The 22510-nt window shown below is 44.5% G+C and overlaps 2 protein-coding genes across 3 annotated transcripts in view; one reads left to right on the top strand and one right to left on the bottom strand.

Moving 5' to 3' along the window:
• Positions 1-12123, bottom strand: part of LOC135488165 (unconventional myosin-XV-like) — a 100697-nt gene extending 88574 nt beyond the window's left edge. The window contains exons 1-2 of one of the 2 annotated variants that reach the window (XM_064772645.1): positions 12095-12123; positions 5877-5966 (exon numbers count right to left, since the gene is read on the bottom strand). In XM_064772645.1, coding sequence (XP_064628715.1) covers positions 5877-5903 — 27 coding nt within the window. In that variant the 5' untranslated portion in view covers positions 5904-5966; positions 12095-12123. The remainder of the gene's footprint in view (positions 1-5876; positions 5967-12094) is intronic. The other variant, XM_064772653.1, reaches the window with a different exon arrangement.
• Positions 12124-18191: 6068 nt separating this feature from the next.
• Positions 18192-21962, top strand: LOC135497105 (uncharacterized). The gene has a single exon (XM_064786826.1). The coding sequence runs from the start codon at positions 18192-18194 to the stop codon at positions 21960-21962; it is 3771 nt and encodes a 1256-aa protein (XP_064642896.1).
• The last annotated feature ends 548 nt before the right edge of the window (positions 21963-22510 follow it).

The raw sequence follows: 22510 nt of genomic DNA, 5'->3' as shown, positions 1-22510 counted from the left end.
ATGAACTTTGATATTTTGAAATATCTTGGTCCATGGTATAGTGAGAGTCACGGAAACTTCACCTACATATGTTATTAAGGTTGCTCATTTCAATTATGCAATGACCTTGAAGGTTAAAGGTCAAGGTCAAGGTCAAACTCAAAATTTTTGTTACTGAATATAACTACGTGGAAACCATATGACATTCACAATGTCTTCTTGTTATTGTAGTGCTACTTATCAATTGTTTTATCGGGTGGCGTATAAACTTTTCTAAACTGCTTGTAGCTTTCGGAATTATGCTTTCATTTCCTGACTAAATAGCTGAACAAAAGATAGAGATATTTCTCAAAGTCCTGGCCAGAAGCGGTCAATGAATGATATTTGGCGCGAATAGGATTTCGCGCCCGCGCTATTTTTGTTAGCTTGTATCATCGGATTGTCTTTACATGTTGCTGCGTCGACCTTACCTCGCCTCCCTGCAGTTGATCGGGAATTTGCAAACAAATGGCCATCTTCAAGTTCCACGATGTGCATGAATGTATCATACAATCGTGACGATTTATACGATATTTCCCATGCGCGCCCATCCGGATAAGTGCCAATAAAGACAGAAACTCTCTAATGGTGCCCATACGGATATTTTGTTTTTTTTGCCATTTTAGGGACGTTAAAACCAGTTGAAACTTCGCCAATTTCTATTTTAATAGATATTGGCGAATAGATTAAAATTTATTTTATTCCTTTTTTTAATTGGACAATGGACGAAATATACCTGAAAAGATAATTTAAATACAATATAATACAAAACAGAGATTTTTCAAAATAGGCTGAGCGATTCACCTTTTGTTTTTAATTCCTATTTTTTTCCAAAGTCCCCCCCCCCATTTTGTTTTTAGCTGTTCATATCATATTCCATTGATAGTGTCATTTATCTGTATCTGTAAAGTATGTCATACAGGGGTAGAGGAGTAAACTGACCTCAGGAATAAATGTATTAACAGATATTACAGAGTAAGGCCGACCAGGGAAAAAATCGTTTTGCTGCTAAGGTCAACTGATAGGAAGAACATACGCAACTTAGAAAAATATATTGCTCCGGCAAATAAGGTCAGGGAAGCAGTCCCTGTTTAACCCAGTGTTGTACTTTCTAAAGTTTATAGGTTGTATTTTTCTAAATTACTGTAGTTTCATGAAAATAACACCACTTCATTAACAGATGGTGTCGCCGCCCCTAACTCATAGGGTGGCGAACAGAGCTGTAGAGAAGGCCGATCATTGGCTGGGATTCCAGAGAGGGTTGTCCAGGCCTCATATCCAATATGCTTCAGTTTTGAGTCCAATCCTTATTGTTTGGGTTGTTGAAACCGATTCGTAGGTCTCCTATGAATGGGATAATGGGATCGGGTCTTCATTTTCAACTAATCGTCATTGGTAGTGTAAAGGGTGTCCCAGTGCTAATGGCTGATAGTGTACAGGGTGTCCATGAAAAAAGTCCAACTGACATATTGGCTTCTGCTGGTTTTAGGGACTGACCTGCCCTTTCAAAGTGAGGCACTGCTCAGGGAGGTAATGGAGCATGTCTTCGGGTCTTATCATCCCTTACCAGCTTCGGGCTTTCAAAGATACTTTGCAGTGCGAAATTGGTAAGAATGATAAGTTGTCCGTCACATATCTTGAGACAAAACCGAACATCCCTCTAAATGTACAGTCTTGTCCGAAGTGATCAGTGAAGGAATAAAAAAGAACGATGCAAATCCCGATTCAATTTTTTTTCGAAGCTAAAGATACACATTATTAGATTGTCCAGCTTTCAGAATCATACCCACAATCATTCACAACACCCACAGTCAATTCAAGTCCATCACAATGTCCTCCTCGACTACATTCACGAACTCTGGTCCATCCACGGCAGTCTCCTCTTCTTCCTCCAAGATAGCATGTGGTCCAGCTTCGATTGGCCTTGGTTGAAACGATGCTTCAAATCAGTTGACGATAACGTCCTCATCAACACCATCCCAGGCATCTCTGATGATGTTGGTCACGTCTCTCTCAGGCCGGTGTGAGGGCAGTCTCCTCTTTCGTCCGTGTGGTCCTTCTTCCTCGATTTCCATTGTCGCCGTACGTGACATTTGAAGGACTTCATGACTGCAACGTCTAACGGTTGTACGAGGGATGTGCAACCAGCAGGTACGTAATCCAGGCTGCCTCTCATGTCGCGGACTCTCGTCCGGAAGTTCTCTGTCCGGTGGACCTGATAATGATCGACGATTAACAGGAACTGGTCGGTCTCGTTGTCGGTGATGTAGGGTGATAGGACTTCATCTAACCACTTGTGCGCTGTTTCCTCCCTCATCCAACCAGTTTCCGATAGGGTACTCTTTACATCTGCTGGTGGGTTGTCTTGGAGGGCTGCAAACACCCGGACGAAACCTCTTCTGGGGAAGGTGATGTGCGCCGGCAACTTTGCTCCAGAGGCTGCGATGCAGAGGGTGACGGTGCATCCCAACTTAGTATTGGACCTGGATGATCAGACGTCTATGGCCTTCTCCCCCGTGGTGTTGGCCGTGTACATGGTTCTCATATCAAACAGGACAAAGGTTTGGTCCATGTTAAAGAAGAACCGCATCTGTATTATCAAGACGATCGATGCTCCCAGTAACCGCATCTCGGAAGGTCTGGATCCTTGCAGCAGCATCAGCGGGGACGGTCGTTGTATTCTTGGTCACCTTCCGTAGGGACACGTGGCGTCTCTTCATCAAGCACTCCACCCAGCCTATGGATGCGTTGAAATCCCATAGCTGAGGGCGACAATGCTGAATCCCTTCTCTGACATCTTGGGCTAACTCATTCCACTAGCTTTGCCACACTACCAACGCCTTATCTTGAATGTCGAGAACGGAGACTGCGAGGCGATGCTCTCTCATCTGCTGCAGCCATTGGTAAAGCTGGTCCTCAACCTGTGGCCATAACGGATCACGGGGCTCCATCACCGTCTTCTTCCGGCCATGCCCTTCTTCTTGCTTCTGCTCGAGGTCCTCGAGATTCCACCTTCTAAACGTCTCCCAGGGGATGTTATAGTGGGCGGCGAACTCTCTCATACTGCGCACCGTACCGTTCACCAGTGCCTCCTTCTGGTCTCTCAGGTAGGCAAGTTTTTCTGTCACGGTGTAGCGCCGGCGTCGTTTTCTCAGCAGCTCTACAGCATCCATTGTCGCACAGGTTGTCTGCAATGTGGGTACCCTCAGTGGGGCTTCATTTATAGGCCTAAGAGGCCCTAGAATTCCTCAAGAAAACCACAAATCCTAGAAACTTCGATTCTGTTTTCTCCCACGTAGGCCTAGGGAGTCTAAATAAAAAAAGAGGGTTGGAGAAGAACAGAGGATGAGCTCCTCGTTTTTCTTCGGAATTTCGTGACTACTATCATTGCCTGAATATCACTTTGCTTTACTAATAAAGCATTTGTAGATTTTTCTTCAGAGTTTCAATAAGGACTTTTTTTGTTTTGGGGGGGGTTTAGGTCAATCTAAAAGGTGCTTCAGTTTTATGAGACAACCTGTATAAACGGTCGGCGAGTGGCCTTACCATTTACGTCATTCCACATGCGCACTCATCGATCAGTAGGCCCACAACACTTCGAATCAATAGGGCTGCGGTAATAAGTGGTTTAGCGTAACCGTGACAGCTCGGCTGAGCCATCACAAGGGCCAGCGAAGTCACTCATTGGTTACCTCTGGTGAATAGACTCGAGAGAAGAGGCCGGGCCTTGAATATCCCGAAGTGGTGTTATTTTCATGAAACTACAGTATATTATGTATTATTACTGACCACCGCATATAATCGTATTGTAATATGTTACTATAAGTGTTACCATTTGTTACCATAAATGCTACTTTGTTACCATCCTCCTACTTATGTATTACCCTGTGCAACAGGCCAGTTGGCCTTATTGTCAATAAATTCATTCATTCATCCTCGGAACCATATCGCAATGATACGGCAATTAGCAGCTATTCAATACGGCCGAGTGATAACCAAGTAAAAGTATTCGTTTTGTCTCCCAAGTCCCTTTCATGAATACATGTAGTTTGCTAATGGCCTATTGATGATCACAAACAAGCAAACAAAACGGGGTTACCTTATTTTCGTAGTCTTGCGCATGCTCGGAAATATTAATCAGGTCAGTGACAAATCACATCATCTACATGGGCATGATGGGAGACATCCGTCGGTATGGCCCATATTCGTATTGGCGCGGTAAAGGTTTAACAACGGACCTATGTAGATTTATGTCCATGGAATAACCATACAAGACATAAGTCAGCTTATGGGATGATTTGCAAGTTACGGCATTTTCAGGTATTTTTGCGATGTCATAAATGTTCATTTTATTCCCGGACCTTTGTGTTTTCGGCAATCGTACGTCACAGACTAACAAAACCAAGTTGAATAAGTTGCTTGTTTTGCCCATATCTTAGGAGAAAATACCAGAATAAAATATATACATCAATATAGTAGCGCATAATGTAGAATCCCAAGTCCTCATTACCCATTTGTCCAAGAACAGATTTTCCGACTGCACCGACTTATGTCAGTAATCTCTCTGCAGTCGATATTTTCCTTGAGAAACCGGAGAAACTTGGCCTCAAGAAAACATGTGGCAAGCTACTCTAATTGTTTTAAACGTCATTGTACCCATATAATTATGGGCACCATCCATGTTGGAGAGTTTCCATCCATATTTGCGTAAATCCCGATGGGCACGGTACAAACGGTCCTTTGTCTGCAGACTATAGGCGCAGATCTGTTCTCCTCACCATGCATTTTTTGTCAAGGGGGGGGGGACTTCCTTGCTTGGCAGTTTCCCACCCTAAATAGCCCCTTGCTTCATCGGGGCTGCAGTCACACCGTCATGAAGTTACACGTCACGAGCGCACTCCGAGGGCCACTAGCTACACAGTGACGCGACACTAACTACAGGTGATATACCGATGGCATTATTACCAAGCTGTCGGCTGCCCAGACACCTTCAAAACAGCGCTCCCTTTCTTCGAAACGATAATGTTATCTAGAGTGTGCATTCGGATCTGGGGATGATCATGGGGAACACGATAGTTCAAGTTTCACATTAAAGGTTCAATCTGATCGGCTGCAACAAGTGAAAAACATTTGTTGCCAATGCTTGCTTTGTGATCATTTGCTTCGTCATGCCGCACCTGTGCAGAGACAGTACTGAAATCAGTCCATAGTATGCCCAATATCTCTAGATCCGAATGTAAGCACAGTTAAATGCAAATAAATACATGAATTGTGGAGCACCATTCAATGTTACCATGAACTTTACTATGTAAACTACAGCTTATAAACCTAACCACCGTTCATGATCTAATACTTTCAGCTGTCTTGGTGTTTGGTGTTTAACAAAAATTTTCAAAGCTATATATATTATTCTGATCAGGAAAAGAGATTATTAGCAGTTATTTTATTCGGATATGTATGTTTCACCTATCAATGTTGAGAAGGGAGGGGGGGGGGGGGGTGATATATATTTGTAAGTTAATTTGATATTCATGACGATTACGTGCAGTTACATGTATGTCTAATGTTGTTCGATAGTCCAGGCGATAAGGGCCAAAAACAATGAACAAAATCGTGCAAAATGGTATAAAAGCACCATATTTGGTACACTTGTACTTTATTATGTACTAAACAACTTCCGAAGGGGTGAATCTGAAAAACGTCCCTGACGGCCGCCATCTTAAATTTCAAAATGGCCGCCACAGCAGGACCCCTGAAAGTTTTCCAATAATATCTTTTGTTCTAAATTAGATAGGGAGATAATCTTAACAGCAAAACCCATGTATAGGTATCGCCAATTAAATGGCAGCGGCACTTACCTTTCTTGTAATATCGATTGGAGTCATTTTGATAATCAGTGTTGACGACAGCACATCAGGAATTAATCATTGATTCAACGATGGAGCCGTCTGCAACGACAAAATAACATACCGCCGATGAAGAAACCACACATGAATTATTTCAGTCTGAAAGAAAGATGCAAATTTTTGTATCATAAAATAATCCTCGACCCTATTCGCCGCGCAGCGGAGGGTCGAGGAAGCTTCCTTGATTTACCCGAGGCGAGCCATACATTTTCAGTGGATGCACTATCCATACCGAGCGCTCTGGTATTCCTGCATCTTTGTGAAAAACATGTAACCGGACACCGGAAGCCGACACCCCCAAATCTAGTTCATGACGAGTGAAATGCCGCCAAGTAACAGTCCCTGTAATGAGTGAATGGAGGAGATTGGTGAAGAGTCTAACCATAAAATAGTGCTTTAAAAATGTTATATTACGTCACAAACGTTAGCATAACTAGAAGCCGTAAAAGTCTCATAAGTGAATGGGCCCAGTCGAGGCCATTCGTAGGCGTTTCGCAACCACCCGGTTAGGCCCTACGACGACGTTTATCTATTGTTCGTGTGAACTCACACAATAGATAAACGTCATCGTAGGGCCTAACCGGGTGGATGCGAAACCCACGACCTCTGATAGAGGTTATGGTCATGCGCAAGCTACACGGTGGATGACTAAGAGTTGAATAGAAATTCAGCGTTAATCAAGAAGGTGGGTTACCTGCGGCCCATACGCATCTTGGTCGTAGTATCGGGGTCCACTAAACAAATAAAACATAAGAGGTTGATACAACATTGGGATCGAAATGTCTGCTTTGTATGTCCTAGCACACACATCAGTGAGCTCGGTAGGTGCGGATTGAAAGGCCCTGTAGCTTCGGTCAGCATACAGATGTAAATTCAAATTCAAATTCAAAGCAGTTTATTGAGCCAGAGGTTTAGAAAATACAATAAACTGGTGCGGGATAGAGGGAAGAAGCAGAGGAAAGTAAAACAGGCAGGGATCTGTCTTAGGAAATGTACCCTGACGAGACAAGACCACAATAGATTTTTTAAGCCTTTTAGCAGTTAAATTGTCAATGTTTGACCGCGACGCATCAAAGAACGCGTGGTGTTGTGAATCTGAAATTTAGATTATGTTATTCCGGACAGTCGGGCAAGTAAATGGTGAAAAATAAAATGGCGATTGACCACGGAAATTTTTTGATAATCGACAAATTAGACAGACTTTGATATTTCCACTCTTTTCAGCCAACTGGCAGAAAAAACTCAAAACACGCCCCCTATTACCCAATTAGCAAAATTCGAAATTAATTTTTTCATCAAATAATTTCTTTATATCTGTAGACTTGCCACAACAAATATTTTTTCAATACCTCTCCAAATATGTACTTGAGAGTTAAAAACATGCACTCGTCTAATTGATAGGCCTCGACCCTCCAACCTATGAATATTCATTAGTGGTCTTGTCTCTGACCATCAGCGTGCGGGGGTGATGTGACTACAAATAATAATAAAAAAGCGTTAGAGTCTACAGAGAAATCATATAACAGCAAAATAAAATATGCATATTACAAAAGATGAAACAGTGGAATGGAAGCAGGCACGATGTGGAAAAGTAGTGACAACATCTATTAAGTTGAAGTTTTAGTTTTGATGGAAAGCTATGTGAGGCTTCATAAATAAAGTTGGCTGCTTGGGTTAATGTTTCACCACTAGAATTAAGGATATAGAAGACCTGTTTCTCTTTGTCCAGCCCAAGGACCCTGTCTGGAAGTGAAGACAACAGAGTGGTTCTTATAAGCTTAAATTTGGGACAGCTATGGACGAAACTGGACGGAAAGGTGTCAGGAAAGACCGAGGAATAAGATGTATAAGCGCTTTGAGAAGAATGTATTTTTAAAGCGTTATAGCATTAGAAATAATATTCATTTTTATTTTTTTGTACACCTGACGAAGGTATTTGTGTTGGAAGCTAAAATCTAGATAAAAATATGAATTCGTATTTCCTCTCAGCAACATGTCAGTGGTTAAATCACATTTGATACAATGTATGCAAGCAAGATTGCGCTGAATAACAGCGGAAACACGCCGACAAACTCCAAAAATCTGTCAATAAATGCAGCGCTGAAGAAGAACGGACGGCTGCCTGAAGTGGGGAAGGTTATCCTACGCTTCTATTCCTGAAAAACGATGTTTTATTGATGTCCATAATACAAATACCTCCGATGCTAAATTGCACAACATTCGTTTTGGTTTCTTTTGACCTGGTTTTGTGTGTGATTGGCAGATTTCGTCCGACTCATCTATATTTCAAACTGCGAACTGTTTTATGGTACATTCTCCTTCACGGAGTGACAAAACCAAATGCAGTATTTATTCAAGTACACAATTATCGGCACCAAGTTATCGCTCGCATTTGAGGAACTTCCCTCGCTATAAACAAATCGCTTATATATGCCATCATCCTGAACTTCAGGCCAACACTCGGCACCAACGACTAAACTCAGTAACGTGTGCGAGGGGAGGAGGACACGACTGACTCTGGTTTTTCGAGGATGAGATACAATTGGTTCAGTACACTAATGTATACAGGCTGCAGCCGCACTCGGTATGCGCATGCATAGCACAATCTACCCTATCGTCGATCCATCGTATCAGATCGTCCATCGGTATGCGTCTACATATCATAATAAAATATCCGATCGATTCTTCATAGAATATTTTTCGTTCGACATGCTTGCCGCTTTATAATATATTGTTTGTTGCAAAATTGATGAATTTTCATCCACATGTATATCGGGTGGTCAAAAATAAACCATTCGATTGTCGTGAAGTGTCCTATCACTATGGATATGCCTCTGCACAATGGCAACTCTTACAGTAACTCTTACAGTAACATTAACAGTACAACACGATGTTGGATACTGTTCATAGATCAAAAAAGGCTTACAACATGTAGATGTTGCGAGAATGTTGTAAAAGTAGGTTATCTGGCAGGTCAATTTTTGTTGCTAATTTTCAGATTTTAATGTTGCAAAAATGTTTAATACAATGTAGTGTATACCGAGGACACTTCCTTTTTGCATCATGTGATCTACCTGAGGTGATGTGAAATAGACCAAGTGGCGAAACTTTCGTAACTAGCTCCTCAGATGTCCATTCTTCCGTTCGAAGGAGTTCTTTTGAAAGGGTCCGTCCTTAGGGGTTTAATGTTCGATTCTCCGGCCCGGCACAAAGCGCACGGCTGGAGAAGCGAACTTTAACCCCTGATTCCTTCAGGATGATTGTCGTGAAGTGTCCTATCACTATGGATATGCCTCTGCACAATGGCAAACCAGGGTGCGCTTTTCATTCCGCCGCCACTTTCGCTTCACGACAATGACAGCCAAAATTGCTTGCTGGAGGGGTATTCAAAACCCTCTTCCCTCCTTTTGTTTCTTCTATTTTCCCAGCAAAATTCTCTCCTTCCCCCTCAATTTGCCCCAATATTCTGAAAATGATGTGAAAAGATTGCAGCTTTTTTGGCCTGTGTATATACAGAGTGGAAAAATGCGTGTTGTAGAAATGTTAAAAGGAGGTTGCACACATATGATAATGATGTTGTGAAAATGTTTCCAGTTTACACAGGCCTTTATGCAATACCTGCATTATTTGTTACTGTGAGACGATTCAGTATTCTGGATTGACACTATACTTTTCTTGTAGCGAGAAATATAATAATGGGAAAGAACGTCAGAAGCATGATGCATTACATGTGTGATGTATTTTTTCTTGAAAAGTTTTCGATGGATGGGCCAACAATGCCAAGTCCTTGTTTATCATTTTCTTGATGGATGGGGCCACAAGTCATTAAGTTCTTGCTTATCGTATTTCGATTGGTGAGGCTAAAATGATACGACCTTATTTATTGCTCTTTTATTGGTGGGGCTATAATGCTGGGTCCTTGTTTATCGTTTCTCTCGATGGAATCTACTCCGCCCAAACAAAACCGCTGTTACATTAGTCACTACTAAACACAATCACACTTTCATTGGCTGAAATTTCAAATAAATGGGACGTGCACGTGCGGGATTTCGTGTTCTCACAAGATTCAATACACGATCTTTTAAAGGGCAATCATCCTCCCCCGGTTCGCAATCGGAAAAAAACTTAGGTACCACAAAACAATATAAGTGTCAATTAAAGTACGGAATGAATGAAATATGACTTATTGAGTAACTAGAAAGCAGTTTGTATTCACTGTGTTCATTTGAAATGCGACTTGGAGACATGGATGGTACTCATTTATCATCGAACGGCGGGAGTGTTGTGATATCGGTATTAAGCAGCCAGCAATCCCGCTGGAAGCTTGTGGGTTTATTCAGGGCATAAGCTCGGTCGATAGTGCCGAGTGTTGGCTTCAGAATGGGGGCAATTAGTAATAACGCTGGGTCCTTGTTTATCGTTTCTCGCTATGGGTGGGGCTACAATACCAGGTAACTTGTTTACCCTTTCTCTCGATGGGTGGGGCTAAAATGCCAGGTCCTCGTTTATCCTTTCTCTCGATGGGTGGGGCTACAATACCAGGTCCTTGTTAATCGTTTCTCTCGGTGGGTGCGGCTACAAAACAAGATCCTTGTTTATCGTTCCCGCGATGGGTGGGGCTAGAATGCCTGGTCCTTGTTTATCATTTGATGGCTTGATGGGTGGGCTACACTGCAAAGTACTTGTTTATCGTTTGACATGTTTGATGGCAAAATGGTTGGGACCTACCATGTCAAATCCTTGTTTATTTCGTTTGAGATCTTGATGGCGGGCCTATTTCCTTTTCTACCGATGTCAGTTTAGGAGATCGATGGTGAGCCTAAATTAAGTGATAGCATTTCTTTTCATAAAAGTATCACTAAAATGACGATATTAACATAACAGATTTATCTAACAGACATTATTAATCAACTGTTTTACACCATGGACCCAAAAATATTAAATCAACATTGAATGCAATATTTCGACATACCGAAGGGAACCGTTCGCCTCCTTCTGAGTGCATAGTAACTCAACCAAGACCCATCCTGAACCTCATGGTCGTGTACTCCCTTTAAGGGTAGGGTATTTTGATATAATGCAAAGACCGTGGTGGAGATATAGGAGAAGAAGGAGAGGGCGACGACGGGCGAGGTGGATGGACGTGGTCGAACCCGAAGTATAGACAATCAGCAAAACGTAGGGATTCTCACTAGCAAAATTAAAAAACTCATCAAGCAAAGACACAAAACATGGGCTGACCTCAAAAGTACGATGTCATCGGGGAACGGCGGAGGAGATTAATAACAGAGAGATTAATTTCTGACTGCCGACTTCGACTCACTTTTGAGACTGAATTACTCAGACATGTATAGTATTCTTCTTCTTCTTCTTCTCGTTCGCTCTAGACAGTCAAGTCCGATCTTCTGATGTATTCTATGGTGTTTCGCAGCGGTTGGAGGTCTTCATAGAGCTGGTCTTGTAGGCTGGTACCTTCTGGCCAGATGTCTTTTCTCAGAGCTGCCAATCTCGCACATCTTGTCAGGATGTGTGCCACGGTCATCGGTTCCGTGGCACATGGGCACAAGTCGTTGTCTCCGATCCGTAACTTTGTAAACAGGTGATGGCGTAACCTGCTGTGGCCGGTTCGCAGTCGGAATATGATGACCTGGCCTCTTCTGGTGAGTTTGTTGTAATTCACATGTATAGTGATGTTGTCGATTTTACTGAATCGACGAACATTTTCACATCAATAAACCAGCTGTGAAAATGTCCACATGAATATTTGAGCTTACTATCCGGACCGTAGCATAGGGAGAAATTAATAAAGTCATATTCCAAGTCGGAGGCCCCGGCTCTCGACTTGCAATACGACTATTTGTGACAAGTAAAATTAGTTCATCTATGTGAAATCTTTCTTCAAATTAGTTGTATTGAAGGTGTCTCGAGATGCCAGTGTAATAATCTCAAAGCTGAGTGGGAGTCGCAGTCGGACATCTGAAACACTTTAAGGATTTGCGGATCATATTTTTTAGTGCCAAAATTATAAAAAACTTATTTCAATCACTCTCACATCTACGCTGCAATGCATATATGTGGTAGTGTACCACAAGCATAAGAGAATGGTCTGATTCTTCAGTACATAATGTAGATTTCTGGATGGAAGATAGGTGTCGAGTTTGTTAACTTACCTTTCTTAAACATCAAAGAATTAGCTCGCAAGCCGTTGTCACACTCAAATATTAGAAAGTGATAATTCCAAATTGTCCCTAGAGCGATATCCTCCATCCTCCCCTTGCAGAGTACGGCCCGACGAGAATGTACAGAACTCCACTAAGGTAAGGTAACTGGTTGTGTACCATTTCACCGACTACTCGTGTAGTTAATGCTAACTCCATAGCAACATAAATGAGTAGAAAATGCACCTAAATATCAAAATCAATAATGAAAAGCCAGTGTTGTGAAACGACAGGTACCCATTCTAACAACGCCCCATTCATGCAACTGTTAGTTAATCTTTCATTAAGTCAGAATGAAATGCACATGTGGTAATATCCAATCACTACAGCATTGCTAATGCAGTACATTGCAGTTCAAAGAATATTACTTAACCCTTCAGGTCTGACCTCCACAATTGTGGCGGTTTGCCCGACCTGTAACAGGGTCCCCATTCAAACTTATGGTCCCAGAAGTTCATTTGGCTCGCATGGGTCAACTGTACCAGACGGCATAGAAGTAGGTAAATGTCCACTGGAACAAGTATCGGGCTCTATTGTGTTCTCACAAACTGTGGTACTAGAATCAATCAATATGTGATACCTGACGTCAAACATGTACAATACACGTAATAATTGGTCGATTCGAAAATAAGACATTGCGTGCACAAGGGCACTGGTTGCGTCGATCCACTCATATATGTAAAACGCTCAGTGCTTTCAGCGCAGTATTTATTGAGGCTTACTAAGGTATATAAAAAATGGGCGGATGACGTTTTCTTCGAGCCTCCGATTCTTGAAGAACGGCAACATCGTCACAATCACCTTTAGTTCGTTAGATTGGCTGGAGCCATAAGCTTGATTTCCAATGAAGCTGTTTTTCGAAAAAAGCCAGGAATTCCAGTCCAAATGCATTTAAGCTTAAACCGTGATGAAAAACCGGCTGTTATAAAACGCGGATTCCGCGGAAATCCGCGGAAAAATCTAACTTGGCTACAGGGTGGCTACCTGAATGGCAGGTGAGAGTTTTTCATATTAATAGTGTGCATTGTTGTGCGCATGAAGTACTCCTGGTGACAAGGTCTTTGGGAATCCCCGTTATATGGTGCGCTGTATGCGCCGTAAATCACAAGCACCTTGTACAGTAGTTCGAAATAAACTTATACTCTAGGACGGGCCGCGAAGTAAGTTTTTGTGATTGCTAAAAATAGACTCCAATGTGCAGTCGCATATATGGTTGGTTAGGTTCGAGCTGCAAGGAGATTGTCCTAAAACATTTTCGTAGACCAGAATTCAGTTCGTCATCGACCCATATTTGAAGGAGGCATATCGTAACGTACATCAATCCGGGCATCAATCACACTTGAAAGCAGCCTCGTAATATGTTCCGTTAGGGAATCAGGAACCACGGTGGTGTCGAAGATAACATGCAAAGTTTATCAACACCAAGAAAAAAAGAGGGAAGAGTCGATCGGAATGGCATGAATGGCGCTCCAGAGGATTAAAATATGACCGATGAAATATGCAGATAACTGGTTGTTCTGGTTTTCTTCTTCTTTGTCGTTTACTAGGCCTGGGTGAGCTCTCGCCATCTATATTTTCAACCTTACATTATTCTGACTGTGGGCATGCGCACTCGCGCCCCGCAGCCATGGCCGCCTAATCCAAAAGGAGATCTTCCTCAACTTTATTCTATATTTCTGGGTCAAAGACTTTTGTGACCGTCGTCTGTTGGTTAATATAAATCTAATACGTCTTCTCTCATCGTAATTATCGATAGGAACAGACAAGACTACGCGTACCCTAGCCTGAGTTCACCCAGGATTCTAGTAGGACTTCACTTCTTCTCGGATTCCATGCTCGGATTCGATTCTAATACAAATATACTTTATATATGGAAACCACTTGTGTTGTGTGGAGTCAATGTTCTATCCCTTGTTCGGGTCCTAACCCGAACAAAAGTCACAAAAGTTCTTGCTAGAAGTTACACGTTTTGGCAAGTTACGAACTATATTCATTGGATTTGGATTGGATTTGGATTTCACGGAAATTTTACATTCACTTGGACATTGGTATGTACATTTAGTTTTTGATATCACCTCAATTATTATGCGAGCGAGTGCCACCCATATGACGTCACCGATCGAGCCATGGCTGCGGCTCAACCTTCACTCCAAGGTTGCCTACTATAGTTCATGAATTTTGGATGGAACCTATTGCCTTTTGTGTGAAGCAAAGGATCATTTTTAGCAGTATAGACTGTTTATGCGTTATATCGGAGCTTCTCGGAACCCAGAGATTTTGTCTTCGGATCAAGTGAACTTTCACCTTTCGACGTCACGCACGTCACGAACCAGTCGGCCAATCAGCACGCGGTACTTCGGTCATCTAACAGGTGCGAAGCCTGGATAAGCACCTTTTGGGAGTCAGCTGTTTTCGAAGATTTCTACAACATGCATGGATTCTACATACGGCCTATACGCGCAACGGTTTAGCACACGGACGCTCTGCTTTATTGATCGGAATGAATGCGGAATAAAACGTGGATTTAGCTGTCAAACTTGGATCGGCGAGTGAGTACAACTATAAACTGTTGCTTGTTTGAAAGGGCCTACTACCATTGGCGACACTTATCACCTTTATTGGCATTGTGGTTTGGAGAATGTCATTGTTTTGGTGAAGGTGACTTCTGAATGGGAATTTGGTAGTACTTTGAACATTGCCAAGTGAGTTTTAAGTTTGGTAATGGTACATATATGCATGGACTTCTTCGTGGACGGATAGATGGCGCTTCAGTCGTGATGATTATCTCTTTAGTGGTATTGAACTAAACTTAGTGCCTTACTTGTCAATAGGGAGCGTTAATTGCCTGTTGGATTTACTTTTCGGTATTGGACTCTACTTTATGGACCGAGGAGTTTCAACTACTAGGTGGCGCTGTTGCTGAGGCATTAAAGTTTACAATTTGCTGAGGCCAAAGGACAACGGACACATTACTTGGGCCTATACTACGGGAGGCACTGCTGTCGTTGGTCTTTTGGATCAGATATCATTTTCGAGATTATCACTAAGGACGCTTTTACGCTGATGGTACAGGCTGATGTTCCTTTGTTGGATAGGAGACGTTGCTGATAGATCGGTTCGGAGGTGAGATTTTATTTTTCTGAATTAAAGTCTCATAGTATCAGTCATGGATCGACCACGTAGAGAGCACCGACGTAGGCCAGCATACCTTGATGCCTATGAATGCGATGAAACTGGGAGTTACTTGCCGCCTTCTTCCACGGATAGATGTCTTCGATCTCAGGTGGAATTACAGGGCTTGAAGGAGAAATTGGTTAGGAATGCTCACAAGGCGGAACAGATTATTAGTCTCTGGGGAAGCAGAACATTGCTCAGGCAGATCGAGGAGCGGATAAAAGATACTGTCCTTAAAATGGATTCGATTGCGGACGATATTAAATTGGCAAAAGACTCTGAATTTTTCATGAAGATCCAGTCTTGGCAGAATCAGGTGCAGGGCTATGCTGAGGACATATTAGATAATATAACTCAACATTTGGATACTAGGTCAGGAGAGGATCCTTCCGAGAAAAGGACTAGTATTCAGTCTGATCTTCTGAGTTCGAGTCGGGTGCTGGATTGGATCGTTAGCACAGCCAGGAAGCCGGAGAAAAATGTTGGGGAGATCGAAGTCAAGGTGGAGAAGCCTGAATCAAGTCAGATAGATCAAAGTCGACGGTCAGAGGGATCTTGCAGCTATATTACCAGTGATTGTGATCGGAAGTTAGAGATTGAAGAGGAATCGGAAGATGATCTTGAATCTGAGGAGTCTGAAGCTGAATCTGGACTAACAGAAGAGGATTCCAAACTTCCTGAAGATGTCGATACAGAAAAGGGCGAGAAGCCGGATATACCGCCGGATGCTGGGAAAGTAGAAGATGCTACGGAGGGATGCGATGGTTCAGTGATCAAGTCTGAGCCTGATCGAACTCATACACCCGCTATGCTGCCATCGGTGTCCGGGGATCCTACACCTGGGACATCATCTACGGTATTGACCAGGATTGGAGATAGTAAGCCTGTTGTATCGTCATTCGTAGCCAAGACTGGAGATAGTCGTTCTGCTATGTCGTTGGTGGCAACCAAGTCGGGGAATGGAAAGCCGGCTGTAACATCGTTCGTCACCAAACCTGGAGATGGGGTGACACCTGCTACGTTCCCGCCCGGAGATGGTTTGACGTCGGGGATGCTACGGAAAACTGCCTTCTTGCCACGGAAAACTGCACAATTGGATCCTAAATTTTCTAACTTGTACTTGCAGCCAGCGCCTCCTCCACCAGATCTGTCACTTTCATCAGCCGGTCGTCGGTCCCCATTGAGGTTCCAGCCAGGGGATGGTGGGTTGTCACGGATGTCGCCATTGGTGAAGCCTGGAGATGGTATGAAGCCTAGAATGCCGCCGCCTGGATTGCAGTCGTCTGGAGATGGCATTACTCAGGATGTGAAGCCTGGGATGCCGCCACCTGGATTTATGCCGCACGGGGATGGTGCGACACAGGGTGTGAAACCTGGGGTGCCGCGTTATAGATGCCCGACGTCCGGAGATGGTGCAACCCAGCATGGTGTGAAGACTGCGATGCAACAGCCACCTGGATTTATGCCGCTTGGGGATGGTGTGAAACCTGGGGTGCCGCGGTATGGATGCCCGACGTCCGGAGATGGTGCGATGTACATGTATGGTGTGCCACCTGTGATGCAACCGCCGCCTGGATACCAGACTTCCGGAGATGGTGCGATGTACATGTATGGTGTGCCACCAGGATGGTTGCCGCCTGGAGTTGATTGGACCCAGGGTGTGTTGCCGACTGGAGTGACACCTACTGGAGATGGTGGGACCACCGGAATTACGTCATATGGAGATGGTGTACACAAGATATCTACCGGAATTACGCCGGCTTCCGGCTTCCAGTCGAAGGATGCAGTGGATGGATGGATTTCTGGCTTGGAGATAGGGAAAGAGACCAAGTTAGATGCCGGGGATGCTAGTGATGGTACAATGTCGTCACTGTTGCAGTCTATTGTCCGTCTGAATTCGGAAAAAGACCTTCCTCCTGTTTCGATTCCGAAATTTGACGGGAGTCCTATAAACTGGCCTAAGTTTATTGAACTTTTCTATGCGCAGGTACATACGAAACCAGGACTGTCGGACAATCGAAGGATGGACCTACTTATCAGCCATTTGGAGGGAGAGGCCAAGCGATTTATCCAAGGAATTTCTCACTCAGGGAGATACTACGCTTAGGCTTTGAAGGAACTCAAGGCACAGTTTGGGCATAGACACAAAGTTGCATCGGCTTATCTGGAGAAGATAACTAATGGTCCCGTCCTACAGTCTGCTAATGCGTCGTCACTGAGGAATCTCTACACGGGAGTACGTGATTGTATCAGCACTCTGACGTCACTAGGATATCTATCTGATATTACGGGTACAGATGTGCTGATGAGGGTAGCTAGACGGATTCCTGGAGATCGGATTACGCATTGGAACCGCTATATCACCAAAGTGTCCCAACAACGACAGCCGAATCTCATAGATTTTAAAGATTGGTTGGGACAATGCGTTGCCGCCGAATACAATCCGTATGCTATCCGACGGCGGGACAACAAAGACAAGACGAATACTCAAGTCTCAGGCAAGGAGAAAGTCGTGTTGAAGACAAGTACAACAGAATCAGCGGTGAGGACAACGTCTCAGCCGAAGAAGAGTGGTCAAGGTGATCAACGACTCGAGCCTGCAGGATCAAATTCGGGTACAACTTCTACACCTGCAGCTGGTGAGAGACGCTCTGACCCATCAGACAAGAAGACACAGAAGCTATGCTCTTTGTGTAAAGTCGAACAACATCCGCTTCACAAGTGTAACGTTTTAACCAAGAAATCTGTCGCGGACAGAAGGAAAGATGCAAAGCAGCTGAATGTATGTTACAACTGCCTTAAGCCACACAGAGTTAAGAACTGCAAGTCTACTGTTTGATGTCAGGTAGACGGCTGTGGTAGAAAACATCACACGATGCTTCATATCCCGCCTGAAGGAACAAATGATAGTCCCGCTGAAAAGACTGTAAACACTACCATATTGACTTCGTCAAAAGGAGATTGGAGGGATAGAGGAAGGGATTTGCAGACTTGTTTTCCTCTCGTGCCAGTTATCGTCTCCAAGAATGGAATTACCGTGAGAACTGTCGCTCTATTGGACTCCGCCAGCGAGATTACTGTCATCCAGAGCTCATTGGCGGAACAGCTGAATTTGAAAGGTCGCTCAGTTCCACTTACGCTCAAGACTCTCGGACCAGATGTTACCAAGACGTCACGTATCGTATCATTCCAAGTGAAGTCCGTGGATGATCCTGATGCAAAACCCTTGAGTGTAGTTGATGCCAGGATTTTAGACATTGCAAGCTTTGAGACGCCGCCACAGAAGATACAGCCCGAGTGGGAACATCTGTCACATCTGCCACTGAGAGATATTGATGCTTCAGATGTTAAACTACTCATCGGCGCGAATGTTCCAGAGGCACATATAACCAACGAAGTGGTGATTGGAAACAAGCACCAGCCGTACGGAACACGCTCTCAACTAGGCTGGTCCATCATTGGATTGACAGAAAAGTCAAAAGTAGATCGTGTCTCTAAAAAGATACTCTGCACTCTCAAGAAAGACGACCAGCTGCTCGAGAGTGTCGAGCGATTTTGGAATACAGAGTCGTTCGGCACTACATGCAGTGAATCGGAGCCGATGTCACTGCAGGATAGGGCGGCAGCTAAACAGTTAAAGGAGAAAACCAGTCTGTTGGAAAATGGTCACTATGAAGTTCCCATGCTGTGGAAGTCGGATGAATTGACATTACCCAACAACTTTGCTGTAGCTATGCGCCGGTACAACAGCCTAGAGAGACGTCTTCACAGAGATCCTGAGTGTAAGAGGATGTATATGAAAACCATGGAGGGTTACATCAGTAAAGGACACGCAGTGAAACTGACCCAAGAAGATAAGGCGAAATCTTTCGAGAGGACATGGTATATTCCACATCACGGCGTGACTAATCCAAACAAACCAGGAAAGGTTAGAGTTGTCTTCGACGCGGCTTCCGAGTTTCAAGGTCAATCGCTAAATGACAGCCTCCTCACCGGACCAGACTTGCTGAATAACCTTTTCGGAGTGTTGCAACGGTTTAGGCTATACCGGGTCGCTGTGGTTGGAGACATCGAGGGTATGTTTCACCAGGTATACGTGCCAAGGAGTGATGCTGACTCATTGCGGTTCCTTTGGAAAGAAGACCCTACCTCACCCGGACCACCGGACACCTCGATGATGGTTGTTCACATATTTGGCTCGAAGGACTCCCCAACCTGTTGTAACTACGCCTTACGTCGCACAGCTGAAGATAACATCAACGCTTTCTCCAAGATGGTTATACAAGCTTACCTGAAAGACTATTACATGGACGATCTCGTTTCGAGCATCCAGTCTGTTACAGTAGCGATGAGCTTTGTAGATGAGGTAATCGAGCTGGGGAAAAGGGGTGGATGGAGAGTTCACAAGTTCATCTCTAACTCCAAAGAGGTCATGCAACACATCCCAGAGACAGAGAGGGCCATCCAGCCCCCTGGACCTATTGAATTCGGTCGGGTGCAGCGAGCACTTGGTGTCGGATGGGACGTAGGAAAGGCCTTCCTACGCTATACTTTGGAGGGGGGAAGGATCGTGTGCTCATTCCTCGCAGCGAAGACGCGTGTAGCGCCCATAAAGCCTCAACTCTCGATTCCAAGGCTGGAACTACAGGGAGCAGTATTGGCAGTCAGGCTAGCTGAAACGTTGATGAGGGAGTTGCAACCAATCAATATCACGAGACGAATATTTTGGACGGACTCCACCACAGTACTCGCCTACATACGCAATGAAAGCAAGAGGTTCAAACCATTCATCGGAAATCGTGTGGCAGAGATAAGGGAGTTCACCCAATTTGAGGAATGGAGATACATCCCAACTGCCCAGAATCCAGCGGACTATTGCTCACGGGGGATGAAGGCTGATGACCTGACCATGGAACACGCTTGGTTTACAGGACCAACGTTCCTATCAAAAGATGAGCAAGATTGGCCTGAACAGGTCATCCCGAACAGCCAACTGAAACCTGATGACCCTGAAGTGAGGAAAGCCGCTACTGCCTCAGTCTTGCTGATCGGAGAGAAATCTGAGAAGTTCATCTATCGATACGAATTCGAAATCGCATCATTGGTGAAGGTGGATTATTTCAGCACATGGCGAGGTCTAGTCAGAAGAACAGCGTGGATCCTGAGGGCCTACCGGAACTTTGCGTCAAAATTGCCAAGACTTGGAGTAAAGGCCATTACATCATCAGAGATAACAGCAGAGGAGTGGGAGGACGCTGAGCATCTGTGGATACAGCACGCACAAAGGGAGGCCTATCCCGAGGCCTGGAGAGAGCTAAAGGAAGATGGTATGCTTAGCCCAAAGCATCCATTGTCGCCACTGCAGCCGTTTCATGATGGGATCCATCTACGCGTAGGTGGCCGGCTAAGGAAAGCAGATATCAATCAAGAAGCCAAGCATCAGTTGCTGCTACCGAGAAATCGTCTGACCAAGCTGTTACTACAAGACATCCACTCGTCACAAGCCCACTGTGGAAGGGAACAACTAATAGCTGAGACACGACAGAAGTACTGGCCTTTACAGGGAAGGACCACGGCTAGATCGGTCATTAAGGATTGTATTACATGTCGGAGGAAACGCCTGAAGCCCGTTCAGCCTATGATGGCCGATCTACCCACCTGCCGACTCAATGCTGCTGCTGGCGCCTTCTACCATACGGGGATTGACTACTTTGGCCCAATTGTAGTCACACAGCGGAGGTCTTCAGTGAAGCGCTGGGGGTGTCTTTTCACTTGTATGAGTGTCAGAGCCGTCCACCTCGAACTAGCGGATTCCCTGTCTACAGACGACTTTCTACTATGCCTGCGTCGATTTATTGGCATGAGATCACAACCAAGAAGAATCTTCAGCGATAACGGGACAAATTTCGTCGGGGCGAATACAGAATTGCGTCGATGTCTTCAACAGCTTGACCATGACAAGATACTACAGTACGTCACGCCACTGAAGATAGAATGGTACTTCAATCCGCCGACAGCGCCACACTTCGGTGGTGCCTGGGAGCGCCTCGTCAGATCCGTGAAGAAGGCCCTGTCAACTGTGATCGCTAATGTCCAAGTTAGCGAGGCTGTCCTGAGAACTGCTCTAGTGGAGGTCCAGGCCATAGTCAACAATAGGCCTTTGACCTACGCTAGCGAAGATGTCAACGACTTCGAGGCCCTGACGCCCAATCACTTCATCTTTGGGCGTGCCGCCGAGGGGCTGTCACCTTGCCGAGATGACGACCGTGATATCAACAGCCGCCAGAGATGGAAGCGTGTACAAGTGGTAGCCAACCGAGTCAACCAGAGATGGCTGAAGGAGTACCTCCCCACCTTGACGCTACGCTCCAAATGGCGTCGGGATGGTGAGATAGTTGCTGCTGGTGATCTTGTCACCCTAGTCGACGATAAGCTGCCCCGAGGATCCTGGACTCTTGCCAGAGTAATCCAAGTCTACCCTGGAGACGACGGAATCATTCGGACGGTGAAGGTCAAGACAGCTGATGGCACCTACGTACGACCGGCTAACAAGGTGTGCATACTGGAGGAGAGTGCGAGGACGGAAAGCAAATGGCCAGAAAACCTTGGTAAAAAAGCGCTCTATCTTAGAGCCAAATTCTGGTAACTTCATTGCGTTTCATTTTGCGCCATTATGCTTCGTCTGATCGCTTTCTTCCACCATGCGTCCCTTAGCCAAGATGGACTATATAATATGGACAATGCGGTCCTCACATATGAACTTTACCGGAAATACTGGTTTCCCTTGCGTATAACCAGTAAATATTCGCATGGACTTTCATACTGTTATACCGTTTACTTACCGTGTGATGCTTCACTACGCTGCGGTTGGACAATCCGGTCATTTATGAACTTTATCTAACATCACTTTATGGAATATCATCATGGATGATCTATATTTCAAGTTATGCAATTGCATAATTGCAAGTTCTCGTTCTTTGGGTTTAATGCACCTGTTTATCGGGGGGTTTGGCCTGACTTAGAATACTACTGTATGATTGACTCTGTCAGGGCGGGCGGGCATGTTCTGGTTTTCTTCTTCTTTGTCGTTTACTAGGCCTGGGTGAGCTCTCGCCATCTATATTTTCAACCTTACATTATTCTGACTGTGGGCATGCGCACTCGCGCCCCGCAGCCATGGCCGCCTAATCCAAA

This window comes from Lineus longissimus, chromosome 1 (assembly GCF_910592395.1).
Source record: "Lineus longissimus chromosome 1, tnLinLong1.2, whole genome shotgun sequence".
NCBI classification, from domain to species: domain Eukaryota; kingdom Metazoa; phylum Nemertea; class Pilidiophora; order Heteronemertea; family Lineidae; genus Lineus; species Lineus longissimus.
This window is presented reverse-complemented; position numbering and strand designations above follow the sequence as displayed.

Coding starts and splice junctions, on each gene's coding strand:
- LOC135497105 (XM_064786826.1), top strand. CDS start 18,192: ATGCTTCATATCCCGCCTGAAGGAACAAATGATAGTCCCGCTGAAAAG.